Source organism: Scylla paramamosain, chromosome 39 (genome assembly GCF_035594125.1).
Source record: "Scylla paramamosain isolate STU-SP2022 chromosome 39, ASM3559412v1, whole genome shotgun sequence".
In the NCBI taxonomy this organism is placed as follows: Eukaryota; Metazoa; Arthropoda; class Malacostraca; order Decapoda; family Portunidae; genus Scylla; species Scylla paramamosain.
Genome location: NC_087189.1, coordinates 11,517,517 through 11,535,281, shown reverse-complemented (window position 1 = coordinate 11,535,281; position 17,765 = coordinate 11,517,517). Strand labels below are relative to the sequence as shown.

Below are 17,765 nucleotides of genomic sequence, written 5' to 3'. Positions count from 1 at the left end.
CAGCAGTTTTATGATCCCCCTCCTTAGGCCTTTATATCTATATTTAATGTAACAAAAACAATATGAATAATGAAAGAAATAAAATTATATAGATAGTACCCAATACATGGCTCTAGTATTTACTATTTTACGATTATGGTATTCTTTCCAATTATTCCTTCACTACTACAATCAGCCTGTTTCTTATATTTCAGTATCAGCTTCCAGTATGTTTTTGATGTAAATATGTGGTCTAAAACTAGTAAAAAAGATAAAAGTAAATGTGACCTATGCCACTAGTTAGCCTTCCGGACGCTTGTTTGGGTTCCCCACTGCTCAACGTGTTCTGCTGTTGAGTGTTTCCTTAAGTGGACAGTTTATGGTAAGGAAAAGGTTTACTGCCTGGATCTGCCAGTATCTCCTATCTGTAATCCACAGCTACCAATTTCAGCATCTGGAACACGAAATTCATGTCATGCCAGGCAGAATGTATTGCTCCTTCCGTGATCTTCCTCCAGAATTTACTTGTTTCCCTGAGCTAGTGTGGTGCTACGTGTGTCAGCAGCCAACCACACAGGAGCCGGATGTTTAGGTGGTTTCTGAGATAACTATCATGTCAGAACACCCATGCCTTCCTCACTCTCTTGGTATTGTTTTAGGAGAGGACCATAACGTTCAACACATTTAAGGATATTGTTTTTGATTACCTTTATGGATACTGAGAAACTTACTTCATTGAAGTTTTCATCGCAAATTAATAGTTTCCGTGCTATAGGAAATTTTTTGTTGAGTGGTGGACGTAGGTTAGGTTAGGTTGGGTTTGAAATGACCATTTTCGTGTTTCCGCTCATAAACCCCGCATCCCAACGAGTCCCCAAGATTGTAGGGGGGATGAAGGGAGAAGAGGCAAAATGAAGCATTTCCTACACGTTTTATGCACAAAATCGTGTATAACATAATAAACAATAATGAATATCATAGTATTCTACTTGAAATGTAGTTTGATCCTATTGTAAAAACTTACCTTCTTCTTCTTCCTTCATAAACTCTCTCATATTATACTTACCAGTCCATATCTGATATCTGCTCCTAAGTATTGTTTCAAGAGAATTGTTGTGACAGAAAAGTCTGTATTTGTTCCTGTCATTATATTTTATCCCAGCATTCTCTAATCCACTCATTCTCTCCCATCCCTTTGCAAATATTTCAGGACTCACTTTTTAAGAAAGTGTCCTCTCATACCCATAGTCTTTATTTCACACCTACAGGGTCCCCCTTGGATAATATCAAAACATTAGCATTTTCCTCTGACAGCTAGGTTAAATCAGGTTTGATTAGGTTTAGATTAACTCAATTTTTTTAAGTACACTTCTGATCCCATCATCGTGTAGATCATGATTTGAAAAAGCATATTTTTGCCCAGGAATGAATAGTTACTCCCTAAAATAGGTGGCTAATGTTATTTCCATGATTTCTTCCTCTTTTATCAATATCAGTTATCTCATAACTAGTATTTAGTTACCAGTTTAGAAGTTACCTGAACATATATTGTGTAACTTTTCCCTTCCACAGGCATCCTAACCATGCTGTGCCGGGTGCTGCCAAGAACCCTTGACCTCTGGGGCATCAGGTCACCAGCCATTCTGACCCTCAGCACAATCACAAGAGGGGCCACACATTCCCTCCTGTGGTTTGCGGGATGCCCTAAGCCCCAGTCTGGTCTGCGCTGCCTCTCCTCCGGACACACCTTGGGCTGCAGGGACCCAGGGGACTATGCCAGTGATCCTCAGGTGAAGGAGTGGTTGAAGGAACTGCATAAGGACTTCTCCCACCAGCCACAGAAGGAGGAGGACCTGAGCAGCGGCAAGACAAAGGAAGGAAAAGAGAGGACTAAAGAGGAAGATCTGGCAAGTGACACAGTAGAAAAAGAAAAGAGACAGGAAGAAAGGAGGGAGGGAGGAATCAGTCCACAGAAGGGTGTGTTGTGGTGTTGTGTGTTGTACTGTAACATTTTGAGAAGATTGAATTGCAATTTTTTTTGTTTCAGTAGTTATGTACATTTAGGTCTGGATAGTATTGATGACAATTCATGCTTTTCTTTTACTCATTCATCTTTAGTGTGTCATCCGTTGTAAGTGAGCATCCCTTCACACGTGACCTGACCTGACCTGGTGTGCTCATGTGTTGCAGTGTGGAGTCATCTGGTGGCAGAGAAGTACCAGAAGCTGGAAACCCACACCCAGATCATCTATGACTATGATGAGGAGCAGCAGCGCAGAGAGGCAGGGCTGGAGGAGGAGGTGCAGGGGAAGCAGGAGAAGGTTAAACTAAAACGTGAGGTTATGTTTGTGTTTACCCTAGAGTAAGGGGTTGGTGCCATGTATGAGTCTCCTCTGGTTGTTTCTGTCCTTGCATCTTCCTCTGTGACTCCCATCCCTTGCAGTTCTATTGGAATTCCATCCCTTCATGTCACTCTCTGTCAACCACCTCAGCTGGTTTTCTTCAGGCTCTTTTAATCTGTCCCTGGTCTTCTCATCTTACTGTGTGACCAGACCATCACCTCTTTATCTTCTTATCACTTCCTCAATTCATTCCACTCTTGCTCCCCTTCTTACTTCTTTTGATGGGTGTTCTGTGAGTGATACATCCTTTATCCACCTCAACATTCTCATTTCTGTTCTTTCCAATTTCCCCATATTGTTATGTCTTTATTCCATATATGACTGTCATATCACTAGAAGATTACTTTTACTGTTTTACTGTACTACTAGTACTGTTTATATATATATATATATATATATATATATATATATATATATATATATATATATATATATATATATATATATATATATATATATATATATATATATATATATATATATATATATATATATATATATATATATATATATATATCATTTATTTTTTATTTTGCATTTGTAAATCAAGTTGAAAACAAAATGATCACCATTCCTCAGATATCACATAACATGCCACACATTGTTGCAGGTGGAGAAACAGGAGTGTTTGATGTGGAAGAGTTGGTGGACCTTTTGCGAGAGGACAATGCACAGGATATGGTGGTGATACAGGTGAGGATGGGGATGAGTAGGGCAGTGGAATAGAAGAATGTGATGGTGGTAATAATGTGAGACTTGTGCTGAAGTTTATCACACTCTTCTACTCTGTGACTGGTGAGAAGAGGAGCAGGGGTGTGTCTTGTGGTGGGAGAATGTCCAAGGGCTGGATCTTGCTTCTTGGAGTGATGTGTGGAGACTTAGAAAGCAGATTTAGTGAACCAGTAAGTAGGAAGTTGAGTGGCTAAGATGAAGTAATGAGTGGCCATATAGCAGATAGAAAAGAAAAGATATTTCAGAAATATTTACTTTGAAATCAAAATGAAACTGTTAATATAAAAAAAAAACAAAAAAAATATAAAAGATCTAATCTTTTTAATTTTCTCTGACATAAGCTATTTTATAAACAGAATTGTAGTGGATAGCATTGTGCATTGAAGGTTTTTATTCTAGTTTCATTTTGAAAATCATTATTTTCTTATAATTTTCTTTTATATTAAAAAAAATATATGATTTTGTACTTCACCTTCAGTAACCAGTAATCTGTTGTTATGTTTCAGCATCTCTTTCAAAGGCAACTATGTACCAATATTTTTCATTGTTGCTTCCTAAGAGGAGTGGTGTGTCATTCACAGATACCAGAAGAAATGAAGTATGCAAGCTACATGGTGATTGTGTCCAGTGCATCCCAGAGGCACAGGACTGCACTGTCAGAGCTGGTGAAGGCAGCATACAAGCTGAAGAAGGGCAAGAAGGACCACTCAGTACTGATGGAGGGCAAGGGAACAGACTGGGTGGCGATGGACATGGGTGAGTCATGTGTGGGTGTACGTATCCATATCATCATTATTGTCTTCATGTGTCTGGGCCTGAGTTTTTTTTGTATGCCCAGCGTGTAGCCTGATGATTGTGAATTTAATCCTGGCTCATGAGAAGATACATACATACATAATACATATACCAAGGCTGTATAGTGAAAGATACATTGATATTTTCTTTAACACAAATGTGAAGTTATCTTTGTCTCATTGTATACATAAAATATTAGTGCTTTTTAATTACTGTTATATATTGCAAACCGTACTTTTCTCAGTTACATACCATAGAAACATTAATTTTTCTTCATAGGAAGTCAAATATCTCAAAACTTTTTTTTTCTGTTTCTCTCCAATGATGGAAGCATTGTAGCTTCATCACACTAGAATGATATCTTCTCCACTAGTTGGTTGATGCTAATGTATCCACAGCATACACCCATGCTATCTAGGCTCACTGTTATCCCATTCACCCTTGCTTGTCTCCCAACCATCCTCTTATAGGAAAGTTGGCTGCAGTCACGAAGAACCCTATCATAGCCACCCAGGTAAGGACATACAGTGTGTGGGTCTTGATTGGTGGCCCTGGAAACCATAACACCTCCCTCTCTTCCAGGTAAGGACATGCAGTGTGTGTGTTATGATTGGTAGTGCTGGAAACCTTAACACCTCCCTCTAATCTTCCTGTGCACAGGGAACATCATCCTGCACATCATGAGGCCAGAGACGAGAGAGGCCTATGACCTGGAGACTCTGTGGACCGTTGGCGCAGAGTTTGACGAGAGGTCCCAGGTGTCGGAGGAAGACCTGGTGGGGGTGCACAGGCCACGTGACCCCCTTGCCCCTCCATCCTCATCAGGCACCTCTGCTGAGGCTGTGACGTGAGGTTCTTGAGGTATTTAACTTTAATTCTGCATTGTTGATTCATTTATCTCTGTATGTACAGTTGGCTCCAAAAATTTTGTTATATGTCACAGCAAGGTGAGGGCAACATCTGGCATAACCACACATCCCTATTACCCAGGCTTTGGAGATATTTCCTGCTGTTGTGTAGTTGTGCCAGATGTCGCCCTCACCTTGCCATGACATGTACTGAAATTCTTGGAGCCAGCTGTACACACACTCAAAAAACTATTGTTACAGTGGGGTGTGATGAGATCCACACTGAAAAGCCTAGTACCACCTGTGTTTTATGAAGTGTCACTGGCAGCTCAGATCCTATTGCTTCATGTATGAGGACTGTTCATTTGATTCATGCAGGTGCAGCTGAACCAAGCACACAGGGATACCAACATGAGCAGCCTGTTACCAACAGATCCATCCTTGGTGTCAGTTGGTTTTGTGGTGAATGTGTAATGAATCTTTTTTGAGTGTGAGTACATTTATCTACACTAGCAGTGTTGGGATACAAAAGGAGGGTTTCCTGTGTGATGTAAGGAATCTATTGAAGTTACTTTTAAAAGAATTTCCATATATTTGTAGCAAAAAAAAAAAAAAAAAAAAAAAAAAAAAAACCAGGATCCAGTTTTTGCTGTGTAGAAATTACAATTATTTTGTGATGTTAGTCAGGTGGCACTGAAGCAAGACTTGGTTTTCAGTCTTTGAGAAAAAAATGGAGAACATGTCTGTACCATGTTTATAACCTACATTTTAACATGCTCAGATTCTTTGTTATGGTTTTTAATGTGATTCAGTGAGCATCTTTCATTACATATTCCTATTTGTGATTATGTAAATACAGACTTGTAAATAGCAACAAATAAACCTGTAAAGTTTTAATACATTTTTTCTGAGGACCTCAGTATTATGGCATGTGCTTGACCTTTTCCCTCAAAGCTTTTCAGACATTTTACAAATCTCATCACAGCATTAGTTTTGATGTTAACATTTTCCTGCGTGATTAATACAGGTTATCATGTCTTATGGTGGGTACCTAAACACTAGCCATGAATCAGTAAGTACATCTGTAGAGTATATCTGCCTTACTTGGAAAGGGCAGCTCTCTGACAATTGAATTACAGCAACAGAATGGACAAATCATTAGACATAATTTGTATGACATCAGAGGTTTCTAGATTGTCAGATGACGTGGCTTCCAATTCAAATTTCAGCATTCTCTGTGATGATTGTATGGCTGAAATAATTACAGAGTAATTTGAAATGTGACAAATTCCCTGCATAACATTTTGTATAAGCTGTTAACAGACCACAGAGTCCAGCAAACAATGGAAAATCTTCATTACATTTACAGATCTGTACATTGAAACAATTAAATTTTCAGTCACTCATGTGGACCAGCATATAAAAGATCAAACCTTTGTAGAACATAAGACAGAATTTGCTCTTTGGGTCTAAGGATAAAAACTAAATGTCTTCCCTCAGCCGGTCTTTGTATACTTCACCACACTACACACACACACACATACTTGTGGTGGGCCTCACATGGCGTACTTCTTGTAAGTAGCAAAGTCAAGGGGCTGCCGGCTGTACAGGTCTGGTGAAGGGTAGCTGGTGGGAGTGTGTAGCCGGGGCTGGGGCTGGGAAGGGTGCATGAAGGGCCGGAATCCTGGAGTGCCTGAGTGTCCCTGGCTGGGTGCTGGTGCAGGCAGCTGGCTTATGTGTCCTGGCATGCTCCTGCGCCACAAAAATCTCATAAATGACCACATTTATAAATGCACTATTGAAGTCAACCATGAGACGTGCATAGAGGTTCACACTTTATAAAATGAATGATGCACATCTCACTGTTGACTTCAATAGTGCATGCATTCAGAATGGTCTACTAACAAAATTTACAAATGCATATACGTCTAAATTAACGTAAAAAAGTGTTGGTAATGGATGAACCTTTGCACATTGAGGATGATCTTTATTTACTGACTCTCTAATTCTTCTTTATCACTTTGAAAGAAACAGTTTAAAAATTCACAGTGAATCAGTCAGTCACATTAAGAAAACTGATCAAACTATATGGTTAGTTGCAAGCTTTTTGTGCGCACATGTCTTTAATACAGTATATCTAATATGGGATTTGTAAAGCTTTCCATTGTGAGAAATATTAACCCATCACTTTGAGAAAATGATTGGTCATGTATCTATTGTGGGGTTTAGCTGGTTGCATTAGATTAAGTGTTTGGTCACCTTGCTGGAGAATTCTTCCTTGAGATTACAGGGCTGATGTTCTTGTAGTAGCCAATACCTGCAATGCACACACCTGCTGAGCCTCGTAACAACAGATAGCCTCATGTGTCACGCAGTGTGAAAAATCAACAAACAGGTCACTAAAGGAAGAGCACTCTATGAAAGTTATTTCCATTACTGTAATTCATAGAGGTTCATCCTGTATACATGTCATGCATTCACAATTAGTTTATTTGCCTTGTAACTCGCAGGCAATGCACTTAAACCACACTCAATGTATGTAGCCCTATGAGGCATCACCTGGGATGGGGTGTGGGGGACCCTCAGGCGGCCTGGGCTGGAGGTACTGACAAGCCACAGGGGAGAACGCCCTCCCTCTGTTATTGCTGCCTTGCTTTGGGCCGAAGGGTGGTGTGGGGGAGATGCTGGGGACACCTCGAACCCCTGGTGGTGGTGGGCCGTGGTTCTTCTTGACCATTGTGAGGCGGCCAGGGCTGATCATGGTGCCACTGGGAGACACTTGCTGGAAGGAAAGGACATGTCATGCCTCACTGACACCACGCTTCCTCAGGCTCTCAATTAAGACTGTATCACATGTCACATCCTCCTTCACTAGTGTTCTTCAAACTTATCATCACAACCCAATTTGGTTTTATACACTACCTTCATGACCCTGTATGCCTGTTGTGTTGCACCTTTCTCCCTCTAATATGAAAGCTAGCTCACACACACACACACACACACACACACACACACACACACACACACACTCTTACATTTCAGTTTTTATTTAGTGTTCCCTGCATATCTGCAGTTTTGCACATTCACAAATTTTTACCAGATGTCACCATCGGCTCAGTTTTTCAGCCCAAAGAGCCTGGATTATTCTTTCAATTATTGTAGATGACAGTAATGAACACGTGGTGAAAAGGTGTGTTGCTAAAGACAAAAATTCACTATATCCAGAGAGAGAGAGAGAGAGAGAGAGTTCTGGTTGTGTATGTCAACCAAGTGACCTTCATAATGGCTGATGACATAACACACACACACACACACACACACACACACACACACACACACACACTCTCTCTCTCTGTTAGGCAGCAACCTTAAAGGGAGCCATTATACCCAAAATTTGGTAAACAGAGGTTTGTTATATTGAATATTTACTGTACATATTACTTGGGTCCCCCTTTCATTTTACAGTTTACTGTATTTTTAATAATCAAAATATTATGTACTATTCATATAATTTTTTTTTAATTTTGTTAAAGTGAATTTAGAATGTGTTTAATAAATGTGAGATGTATATTTTAAGGTTTAAATTATAAATATTGGTATTGGTGAGCCTTGTAGGGATGGTTTCCCATATTTACATATTTTCACTATTTTGTGGGAGGCTTTGGAATGTAACCCCTGTGAACAGCAGGGGAACACTGTACACATGTCTGTGATGTTGTGACTCAATGAACAAAAGCGTGTGACCCAGTACAGTATTCTGACCTGTACTTTGAAAAGCCTTGTCTTATAGTATTATTTACTCAGAGGGATGTCTTCTTTGAAGGTGGTTAGAGGGAGACCAATGGGAAGACCAAAGAGGACCTGGAGACTGTGTGGAGGGGACATTTAAAGGATGAACATGAGGAGAGAGATGGTGAGGGTCACATGTGACAGTACCTTTGGTGATGGGGTCTTCCCAGCTTGGGCACCACCCTCCATGGAGGCTATAACACTGCGCAGCTGCTGCACCTCACTGGAAGGAAGAGATGCACTGTGTGCTCAGGAATCAAAAGAGTGAATGAGCTTGATTCAAACCTAAAATTATTTATCATTCAAAAATCCTCTCAAGAATTAAGAATACAAACTAGAAAACCTACAAGAGTAAGAAAAGATTCATCTATTTGTATAGTCCTAAAATAGAAATTGTATATTACTCAAAAGTTTAGTAAAGAACTATCGAGTACAAACCAAAGAAGCTACAACCTGAGTAAGAAAAAAGCTTATTTTGCAACACAACATCCAAACCATCCCCAAAAAACGTAGGCTATGTGCACCACCATCCACCACCTTGCACATCAGAGCCCATCAACTTCAGTATCATGGCATCAGTTTAATTTTATTCTTAATATCAGTGAACCATTTTATCAAGCTAATTAATTTTTGGGGGTAAGAAGGGATGAAAAATATCTCTAGCAACTCATCCATGACAGTTGTATCATTATTTACTTTATTCTAACCAAGAACTGATGACCACATAGCTTTAAAAATTGCCAGCATTAGTCTATCTATCTACGACTACATACCAGGCTGGCAACCTCACATGGGCAGCCCAGACAAAGCACCATGCGTTCATACACACATCATTCACATTCTTAGCTCCATTGGCCCATGGTGCAAAGGTCCCTTCATAATGAGACAGTTCCCAGTATTAGTGAATGGGTTATAAGTCCCATGGATGACCACATAACACTACAAGAGAGGAGAGGAGCCGGTCTACTGTGACCAATGCATCACGACACACCGTTCAAGTTCCTGGATGCGGTTTTTGGCAGCTGAATATTTCTCAGCTTCCTGGCTCTTGTTCATGGCCATCTGCTTCTCCAGCTCCCAGTACTTCTGCACCTATGTGGGGAATTGTGCAGTGAGTGAAGAAATGAATAAGCAAAATTCTCAGGGTCAGTAATCAGGATAGAACAAGAAATAATGGGTTCAAGCTTGAAAAAATTACTTAAAAAGATAGGAAGGAACTGGTTCTCAAACAGAGTGGTACACAAATGAAATGGACTCAGTAATCAGGTTGTTAGTGCTGAGTTATTAGGGAGCTTTAAAAGATCAGACAAATTTATGGATGGGGATGAGAGGTGGAAAGAAGCATAAATGTTTCATATACGAACTGCCATGTGGAGGCCTGATGGCTCCCTACAGCTTCCCTTATTTTCTTATATTCTTATGAATGTGTTAAAACAAGTAAATGAAAGGAGACTTGTAATACTTTTCAATCTCTATATTTAATTTTTCATAATGGATGGATGGAAAGAGGAGTACTAAAATGGAGTGGATAATGAAGAAGAAGAAGAAGAAGAAGAAGAAAGAATGAATGAATGAAAAAAGAAAAAGAAAAAAAATCACAATCTTTCAGTGTGTCATGCTTTTTACCTCTTCCTAATGCCTCTCTCTCTCTCTCTCTCTCTCTCTCTCTTTCTTTCCCCTGTCTTTTTCTTCTGATACTTCTGCTTCATTGTCTCTATCTCACTGTTGTATTTTTCATGGTTTTGCTTCTCCTAATGCTCCTTTCTACTCCTGCTTCTCTCTTTATTCCTTAGTGATTTCTCTTTTTCTCTCCTTCTCTCTTGTCTCACTCCTTTATCAACATCTATTTAATTCTTTCCCTCTTTCTATCTCTACTTCCCTCTTTGATCCATTGTATCTCACTCTCTTTCTCTCTTTCCCTCTCACTTACAATCTTCCTATGAAAAGACACAAGGTGAATACAGTGGTCCCTTTGAAAGTTAAGGCAGTGTTAACCTCTATTCCATTCTATCCCTCTTTCCCCTAATCCACTGTATCTCTCCCTCTGGCTTACAATCTTCCTATGAAAAGACACAAGGCGAATGCGGTGGTCCCTCTGGAAGTCGAGGAGGCGAGTGATGAGAGTGTAGTGTTTCTTGATCATTGTTGCTGGCTCCTGGAAGAACATCTCAGCATCTGGTTTCATCTGTGTGAGTGAAGGGAGGCAGTGTGGTTGAGTGTGGCTGATACACTGAATGGATAAAGGACTGATTGCTTTCTGGAATATCTGTTCTTATGATTGTGGGTTAGTGTGATGAACTTACTGACTGACTGATCCTCAAGAATTGCACATCTTTATCACTGAAGGTGACTTGACTTACTGACTGAACTGACTTGCTAATGGACTGGCAGACTGACTGACTGACCTGATAACCAACCCTCAGGAAATGCATATCTTTCTTTATCACTTTGACTGACTGACTGATTGACTGACTGACTTACTAGATGAATGACTGAGTGAATGAGTGACTGCTGAGATAAAAGACTGATTGTCAAAAAATATACTACATCTGTCTTTATCAGCATGAGGTGGGTGTGATTGACTGAGTGTTTGACTATATGAAATAATATGCCAAACACACTGAGGCACCAGAAAGATGAAGGTCTATATTTTGAAGTGCTGGTCTTTCACAATGACTAGCTTCAAAGGCTAAGGTTGATTTGTCAAGTTCTCAAACATGAATTTTTTTTTCCAGTGATGACGCAGGATTCCCATCAAATTATCACTTGAATCATTAAAACACTCTTGAAAGCCAGAAAACTTCCAGTACTGGATGCTTAGGTCTTTCACTGCTATTTGACTCACCTTTCCTTAATTACTAGCCACTATAACACATCTTTCCTTGTTGTACAGCCACCTCCAAACATTGTACTGGCTACACATTGCAAAATTTATTATTTTCTATCCCCTTTCTTGTAGATGCTTATAAAGATTCCATGCATTGCTGTTAGTGCTGTGAATTGTTGTGTACCGCTGTGAAAGGTTGAAGTAGATAAGGCAACAACAAATGTCAAAGAATGTGGGTCTTGGTACAGTCTGCTAAAAAGTCACTGAACCTTCCATATTCACTGTTTTGTTTTTTTGTCCCAGCAGATCAGGAAGATTTTCAACCTACTGGGAAAGTTTGTGGGAGGCCTACAGACTTTTAATTCAGACTATACCAGATGAACTTTGCTTGAGCATTACCTTTGAGGAGAGTTGCATCATCTGGCACGTGGAGGAGCACACAGCACACTTCTCTCGGGATTCCACTGTTTAGAGCAATGCATGAATCAAGGTCCTCATGTCAAAACATATAGAAAGTGCAATCAAGCTATGACCAAGGATATTTTCACAGTGTGCGTGTGAGAAATATGAGGCTCCCAGAGAAATGGTTTCCAGCCAAGTGCTCTGATGTACAATACTGAAGATGTTACTGCAGCTTTGTGACAATTCAGAATTTTTGGAGAGAAGTAACAGAAAAGCCACAGTGTATATAAGTAGTAGATGCAGTGAGTGTAAGAGAACAGCCTATAGTGGGATGGTTGGACAATGCAGGAGTATGTGGGAGGAGAGTCAGACTGGAGTATGAAGGTATTGAAGGAATAGGCTACTAAAAAGTGGACAGCATATAACTAATGAGATTTTTTACATAAGTCAATTAAACAATAGGACAATATAAATTTTACCTTTTTGAAAGTAGTAAGATTCATGAAAGATATACCACTGTGAAAATACAATAAATAGTAAAGATAAAGGTGACATGAGAAATAAAAGAAAGGTGTAGAGAAAAGAACTAAGAAAAGTGTATTGAAAGGTGAGAAAAAACTTAGAGAAGAAAGGCATATTAAAAAAAAAAGTTAAGTGAAAAGAACATCATCTATTTTATGCTCACTAAACTGATATAAAACAATAACTGATGCAGAGAAAAGTGACACATCGTTTAAGCCAAGTAAAAGTCACTCCTAGCACCTTAACCAGCCAACCATAACCTAACCTACACTAACCTAACCAAATGTAACCTAACCTACACTAGCCTAACCAAATGTAACCTACCATACCCTAACCTAACAACCTAACCTAACCTACCCTACTCTACCCTAACCTAATCTAACATACCCCTGGCCAGACACAGGTCACAGAAAATATGGCCGCAGCTGCTGAGAGTGAAAGTTCTCTCCCTGTCATCTCCCGGTTGGCGGCAGCAGAGGTTACAGTTGATCCAGTCCATCCCTGCAGCGCTCCCTTCCTTGCGGTAAAAGAAAACCAGATCTGGGAAAAGTGATGCTGATGAAAATAATGCTGAGTGGTGTTAGTGTTTCAGTGAGGTGTTAAGTATTAAATATTTTGAGAGAGAGAGAGAGAGAGAGAGAGAGAGAGAGAGAGAGAGAGAGAGAGAGAGAGAGAGAGAGAGAGTGATTATATAGTGCGTGTATAGTGAGGAACAATCGCATAATACAGTAAAAAAATAAAAGATAAATAAAAATGTAAAAAAAAAAAAAAAAGAGATGGCAGAGGGGACTTAAACAAATGCCGATTCGTAAAAAAAAAAAAAAGCTGACCGATTAATAGGTAGGTATAAAGAGATATACATAATTAAATTTGATAGACTGAGATAGGTAGACATACACTGACTGGGTTGTATATGTAAGTAGAGTGGCATTACTCATATAATAACAAATTCACTTATAACACCTGCGCTGACAGTGATAGATAAATAGAGATTGACCACATAACAACATCACGCAAACACATCAATAGGAACACCCTTACCTAGTTTTCTCAGCAGCAGGTGCAAGGGAACGTTATGCTGAGTCATTGGCAGCACATATGGACTGATTGCACATCCGTCACAGCTTCCATCAGCGGTGCGATGACTGGACGTGCTCGCAACATTCACTTTTCGCGCCTCAGAGTTTTTCACATGGCAGTGTTGACGTCATGGCTGCCAACCCCTACTGACTGATCCCTGCGTCTGTGTTGTGTTTGTATTTCCTATTAAGTGCCATGACGTAGTATAAAATATATTTATAATTGTAGCAATATTTTTGTGGTGATATTAGAAAGGTATAATCTTGTTGTATTTAGAGATATGTTAGTAAGATTTTTTAGTATAGTTGGTACTTTCGTCCGTCATGCCTAGAGACTGCTGGATAAACAGTTTTCTCTTCATGATTAGGCAGGATTTCATTCTATATAGATTGAGTTTAATGACTCATGAGTTGCCTTGCTGATTCAGAAAGTACAATTATAAGTATATGATAGTAGATATGAAAATACAAGTATATGACAAAAAATACAATGAAAATACATTTTATTAAAAAATATCCATCATACATGACTATTATAACATAATATGAATATCTTTTCAACAACATCACAGCATTTGTCTTCGTTAGAAAACCCTGTAAGAGTAATATTCGATTTTTACAAGAAAGTTTCGTAGACTGAAGAAGAACAGACAAAGAACATTCATGCCGAGCTTGCAGGCCAGCAGTCCATTGTAGAGAACACGCAAGGGAAATGTACAAAGAAGATACACCTCGTAAACTGACCACAATGTTTACATAACGTGTTTAATGGTAGTACACAAGACGCACGCCTTGAGTTAGTGTGTTATCTTGTGTTGACCTGACAGTGTGAGGGGAGGGCGTGTTGCAGCTAGCGGTACCCGTGATAGCCGTGATGGGGCCGCGTGTCCACGAAATAGGAAGGATCACCAATCTTGGGAGCCTTGATAGACAGGTTGGTGTCCCCGACTTTCTTCACCTTGGTCACGTCCGCCAGCAGGAAGATATCCAGCATGGGGAAGGCATTGCCGTAGCCTGAGTGGTCATCCTCCCCATAGCCTTGGTGGTGGTGGTCTGGGTAGCCCTGGTGTGGGTATACGGGCGCCGGGTAGGCTGGGATAGGCGGAGGGAAGGGATGAAGCACGGGCTGGTGCAACTCAACGTACTGGTAACGTTGCTTCTTCTTCTTCTTCTTGGAGACGCGTTCCTCGGCGGTGGCCTGGCCGTCCACCTGGGACTCCAGGTACTGCTTGGTGATCCTGCGAAGGACTGGCGGGGGCACCTTCTCCAAGACAGAGGGGGGCAGGATGACGGGGACCTGCTCCTGGGGGGCGGCGTGCAAGGGTTCGTCCTCCTCCTCCGCGGAGATAAACTCCACGGGGCCGGTGTCTGCCCTGGCGGCTGCCTGGGGCTGGGAGTCTGGCGGTACGAAGTTGGGCACATCATCAGCTTGCCTACGCAGAGCGTCCTGCACTGCCTGGGACAGGTGGCTGAGGGCGGGCGGGAGAAAGTTATCTTGTTTGGGCTTGGTTGGGCTCTGTACAGTGTTGGTGGACTGTTTAGTGCCCTCCCGGAAGTGGATGGGTGTGGGCAGCGCCAGACCCGCTTGGTTCACCACGGCCTGACTCTGCTGCGCCTGCTGTTGCTGGGGCTGCTGCTGCTGCTGCTGACCTCCGACAATCCGAGAGAAGAGGCCGCTGAGAGTGGCCCCGAGGCCCTGTGGGGCAGGCTGCGGTGCGGGGCTTGCCTGCGTGACGGGCTGGGTCACTGACGGGGAGGCGAGGTACTGTACGAGGGGCTCCGGCAGGTCCTGCTGGCGCAGGGCGTCCATCAGCGAGGGCGGGGTAGTGGTTTTTGGGGCCAGAACGTTGTGGTGTCTGTTCGGGTACAGCTGGAAAAGCTGGCTGGGCGTGTCGGGTCGGGGCACCTGGGGGCCCTCCTCCGCCTCTGCTGCCGCTATGATGTCTTGGATGGTGAAGAGGCCGCCTCGCTGGGGCGCCGCGTGCACGGTGCCCGCCGAGGCAGTCTTCACTACCGGCCCGCCCACTTGCACGCTCCCGGATCCCAGCGTGACCCTCTGGGCATCGTGGCCCGCGGTCACGCCACTGGCAGTGTGTCCGGTATTCTGCAAGAGGCCGTGGCTGGCGAAGGGCGTAGCGGGAGCTGCAGGGGACGCGGCGGGAGTTTCTCCGAAGAGCAGGCCCTTGGCCTCCGTGGGGTTGAGGGACGCCAGCGAGGAAATGATGTCTTGGATGGTGACCACGTGCATGGCACCCGTCTCATCCCGCATCACTATCACCTCGCCCTCCTCCTCGGGCACCGCCGCCGCCGCCTGCACGGGGCCTGTGTGGCGCGCCGGCCGCTGCACTCCCTGACTGCTCCTCCGAACGGCGTTTTGCGTGGAGCCTGACGGCGAGGGAACGATAAAGTCAGGAATGGAAGTGCTGGGGCGTGCGAGTGTTTGGATGGGGGTGCCACGGAGCACGGCCCGTGTTGGGGTGCGGGCGGGAGAGAGGGTAGGGATGTCACGGACCACGCTCTGGGAGGGGAGACGCGTGGAGACGGCGCGAACCACACCCTGCGATGAGGTGTGGGTGGAGGCGTGGTTGGGGATGGCACGGACAATGGAGCTGGTGGAGACACGAGTGGACGTGTGAGTGCGCGGGGGAGCGTGGGCTGGGTGGCGGGTGCGGCTGCGGGTGCGGCTGTTGGTGCCTCGGACAGGGGATTGGTCAGGGGAGTGGGTGGGATTGAGGGTAGGCTGGCGGCTGCGGCTGCTGCTACTGAGACCAACGGGGCTGCTGTCAGGGCTGGGGGGGCTGCGGTTGGAATTAGTTGGGGTTTGGTTGGAGCTTTGACTAGAGCTCGTGGGGCTGCGGCCAGAGCTGCTGCTGGGACTACGATGAGACGTGGTGGGTCTGAGGCTAGAGCTAGTGGGACTACGAAGAGAGCTGGTGGGGCTACGATTAGAGCTGACTGGGCTTGAATTTAAAGTGGTGGGGCTATGATTAGAGCTGGTGGGGCTTGAGTTTGAAGTGGTGGGGCTACGATTAGAGCTGGTGGGGCTTGAGTTTGAAGTAGTGGGGCTATGATTAGAGCTGGTGGGGCCTAAGTTTGAAGTGGTGGGGCTATGATTAGAGCTGGTGGGGCTTGAGTTTGAAGTAGTGGGGCTATGATTAGAGCTGGTGGGGCTTAAGTTTGAAGTGGTGGGGGTATGATTAGAGCTGGTGGTGTCGTGGTTAGAGATGGCAGGACTATGGGTGGGGTTAGTGGGGCTGAGGTTAGGACTGCGGCTGGGGCTTGTATCAGGACTGGTGGCGCTGAGGTTTGAGGTGGTTTTGCTAAGATTAGGATTGATAGGGCTGGAGTTAGAGCTGATGGGGCTGCGTGCCTGTGTTTGTGAGGATAATCCACTTTGTGTGAAGCCCTTGCTGAGGTCAAGCCCGATGGGAATACTGACGGAGGGGCGGGCGGGGAGCTGGATTGGCTGGTTGGGTTGGGAGGGGTTGGAGGGACCCAGTAAGAGGTCTGTTATGGTCTGCTCGTCAAGTTGTGCCAGCGAGGACACGATGTCATTGATGGTGACCACGTGTTGCCGCCCGAACTCGTCACTCACCACCACCAGGTCTCCCTGCAGCTGCTGCGTGGCCGGGGCGGGGCGGGGCGTGGTGGTGGTGGTGGTGGTGACGTAGCGGGTGTTTATGTGGGTGAGGAACTTGGACCACCCCTTGAGATCCTCCACCACCAGGTTGTCAATGGTTCGCACCATGGACTCGAGGAAGGAGGCTGGCGGGCGCGTGGTGGTGGTGATGCTGCTGCGCGCCGGCCTGGTGCCCTGGGACGCATTATCCGGAACCAGGCGTCCCAGCAGGGTGCCCAGGGTGCGCCGCTCCGCCCGTGGGGGTGACGCGCCTGCCTCAGGGCGCGGCGGAAGCTCCACCGCCTGGGCCTCATCTACGTACTCGTAGTCATAATTCCTGAAGAAGCTGTCGTCATATTCCATGGACTTGTGGTCGCCGTTGTCGTCGCGAGCCACCTGCGCCCACGTCAGGCTGCGGCCATCACGCTCCCCCGGTACTGCCCCAGCACCCGCCACTGCCAGCACTGCCACCCACACCCACAGCATAACGCGGCGTGTGCGTGTCATGACCAGTCACTTAACATCAACACTCACAGCGGCGCGTCACATGTGCGCTGTTATCGTTGGAGTCACCACGGAAACAGTCACGATAAGGAGGCCACACCGCAACACTTCTGAAGCGCAGTGCCCCGCCACACACCCTCCACTGACAGGGGCACCACGCCACACGCCAGGCACTGACCACCCTCACTGACACCCCTGCCGCGCCTTCGTCAGTCACTGCTAGCACGCCCGGGAGACCGTTCAGTGAGTGCGTGCGTTGCGGGAAGT

The 17,765-nt window shown here is 44.2% G+C and overlaps 3 protein-coding genes across 9 annotated transcripts; 1 reads left to right on the top strand and 2 right to left on the bottom strand.

Annotated features, from left to right (window-relative positions):
- The first annotated feature begins 215 nt into the window (after positions 1 to 215).
- LOC135092164 (uncharacterized) lies at positions 216 to 5,652 on the top strand. 4 transcript variants are annotated; one of them, XR_010262782.1, is made up of 8 exons: positions 216 to 361; positions 1,552 to 1,956; positions 2,170 to 2,313; positions 2,992 to 3,074; positions 3,695 to 3,869; positions 4,379 to 4,422; positions 4,569 to 4,769; positions 5,135 to 5,652. XR_010262782.1 is itself a non-coding variant. In XM_063990440.1 (7 exons), exons 2-6 carry the CDS (start codon positions 1,563 to 1,565, stop codon positions 4,757 to 4,759), a joined length of 987 nt encoding a protein of 328 aa, XP_063846510.1. In that variant the 5' UTR covers positions 216 to 361; positions 1,552 to 1,562; the 3' UTR covers positions 4,760 to 4,769; positions 4,899 to 5,652. The 4 variants fall into 4 exon arrangements, 2 of the variants coding, with proteins under 2 accessions (XP_063846510.1, XP_063846511.1); XM_063990440.1 differs by lacking the exon at positions 4,379 to 4,422 and having other exon boundaries at positions 4,899 to 5,652; XR_010262781.1 differs by lacking the exon at positions 4,379 to 4,422 and having other exon boundaries at positions 217 to 361; positions 4,569 to 4,844; positions 4,938 to 5,652.
- Positions 5,539 to 13,540, bottom strand: LOC135092163 (RING finger protein 212B-like). 4 transcript variants are annotated; one of them, XM_063990437.1, is made up of 10 exons: positions 13,338 to 13,540; positions 12,684 to 12,836; positions 11,772 to 11,836; positions 10,599 to 10,730; positions 9,537 to 9,637; positions 8,693 to 8,768; positions 7,316 to 7,538; positions 7,016 to 7,073; positions 6,301 to 6,508; positions 5,539 to 6,008 (listed from the first exon to the last, which is right to left on the bottom strand). In XM_063990437.1, exons 1-9 carry the CDS (start codon positions 13,381 to 13,383, stop codon positions 6,313 to 6,315), a joined length of 1,050 nt encoding a protein of 349 aa, XP_063846507.1. In that variant the 5' UTR covers positions 13,384 to 13,540; the 3' UTR covers positions 5,539 to 6,008; positions 6,301 to 6,312. The 4 variants fall into 4 exon arrangements, with proteins under 4 accessions (XP_063846507.1, XP_063846506.1, XP_063846508.1 ...); XM_063990436.1 differs by having other exon boundaries at positions 5,539 to 6,508; XM_063990438.1 differs by having other exon boundaries at positions 5,539 to 6,508; positions 12,684 to 12,809.
- Positions 13,541 to 14,225: 685 nt separating this feature from the next.
- LOC135092312 (mucin-2-like) lies at positions 14,226 to 17,480 on the bottom strand. The gene has a single exon (XM_063990766.1). The coding sequence runs from the start codon at positions 17,478 to 17,480 to the stop codon at positions 14,226 to 14,228; it is 3,255 nt and encodes a 1,084-aa protein (XP_063846836.1).
- Positions 17,481 to 17,765: the final 285 nt, after the last annotated feature.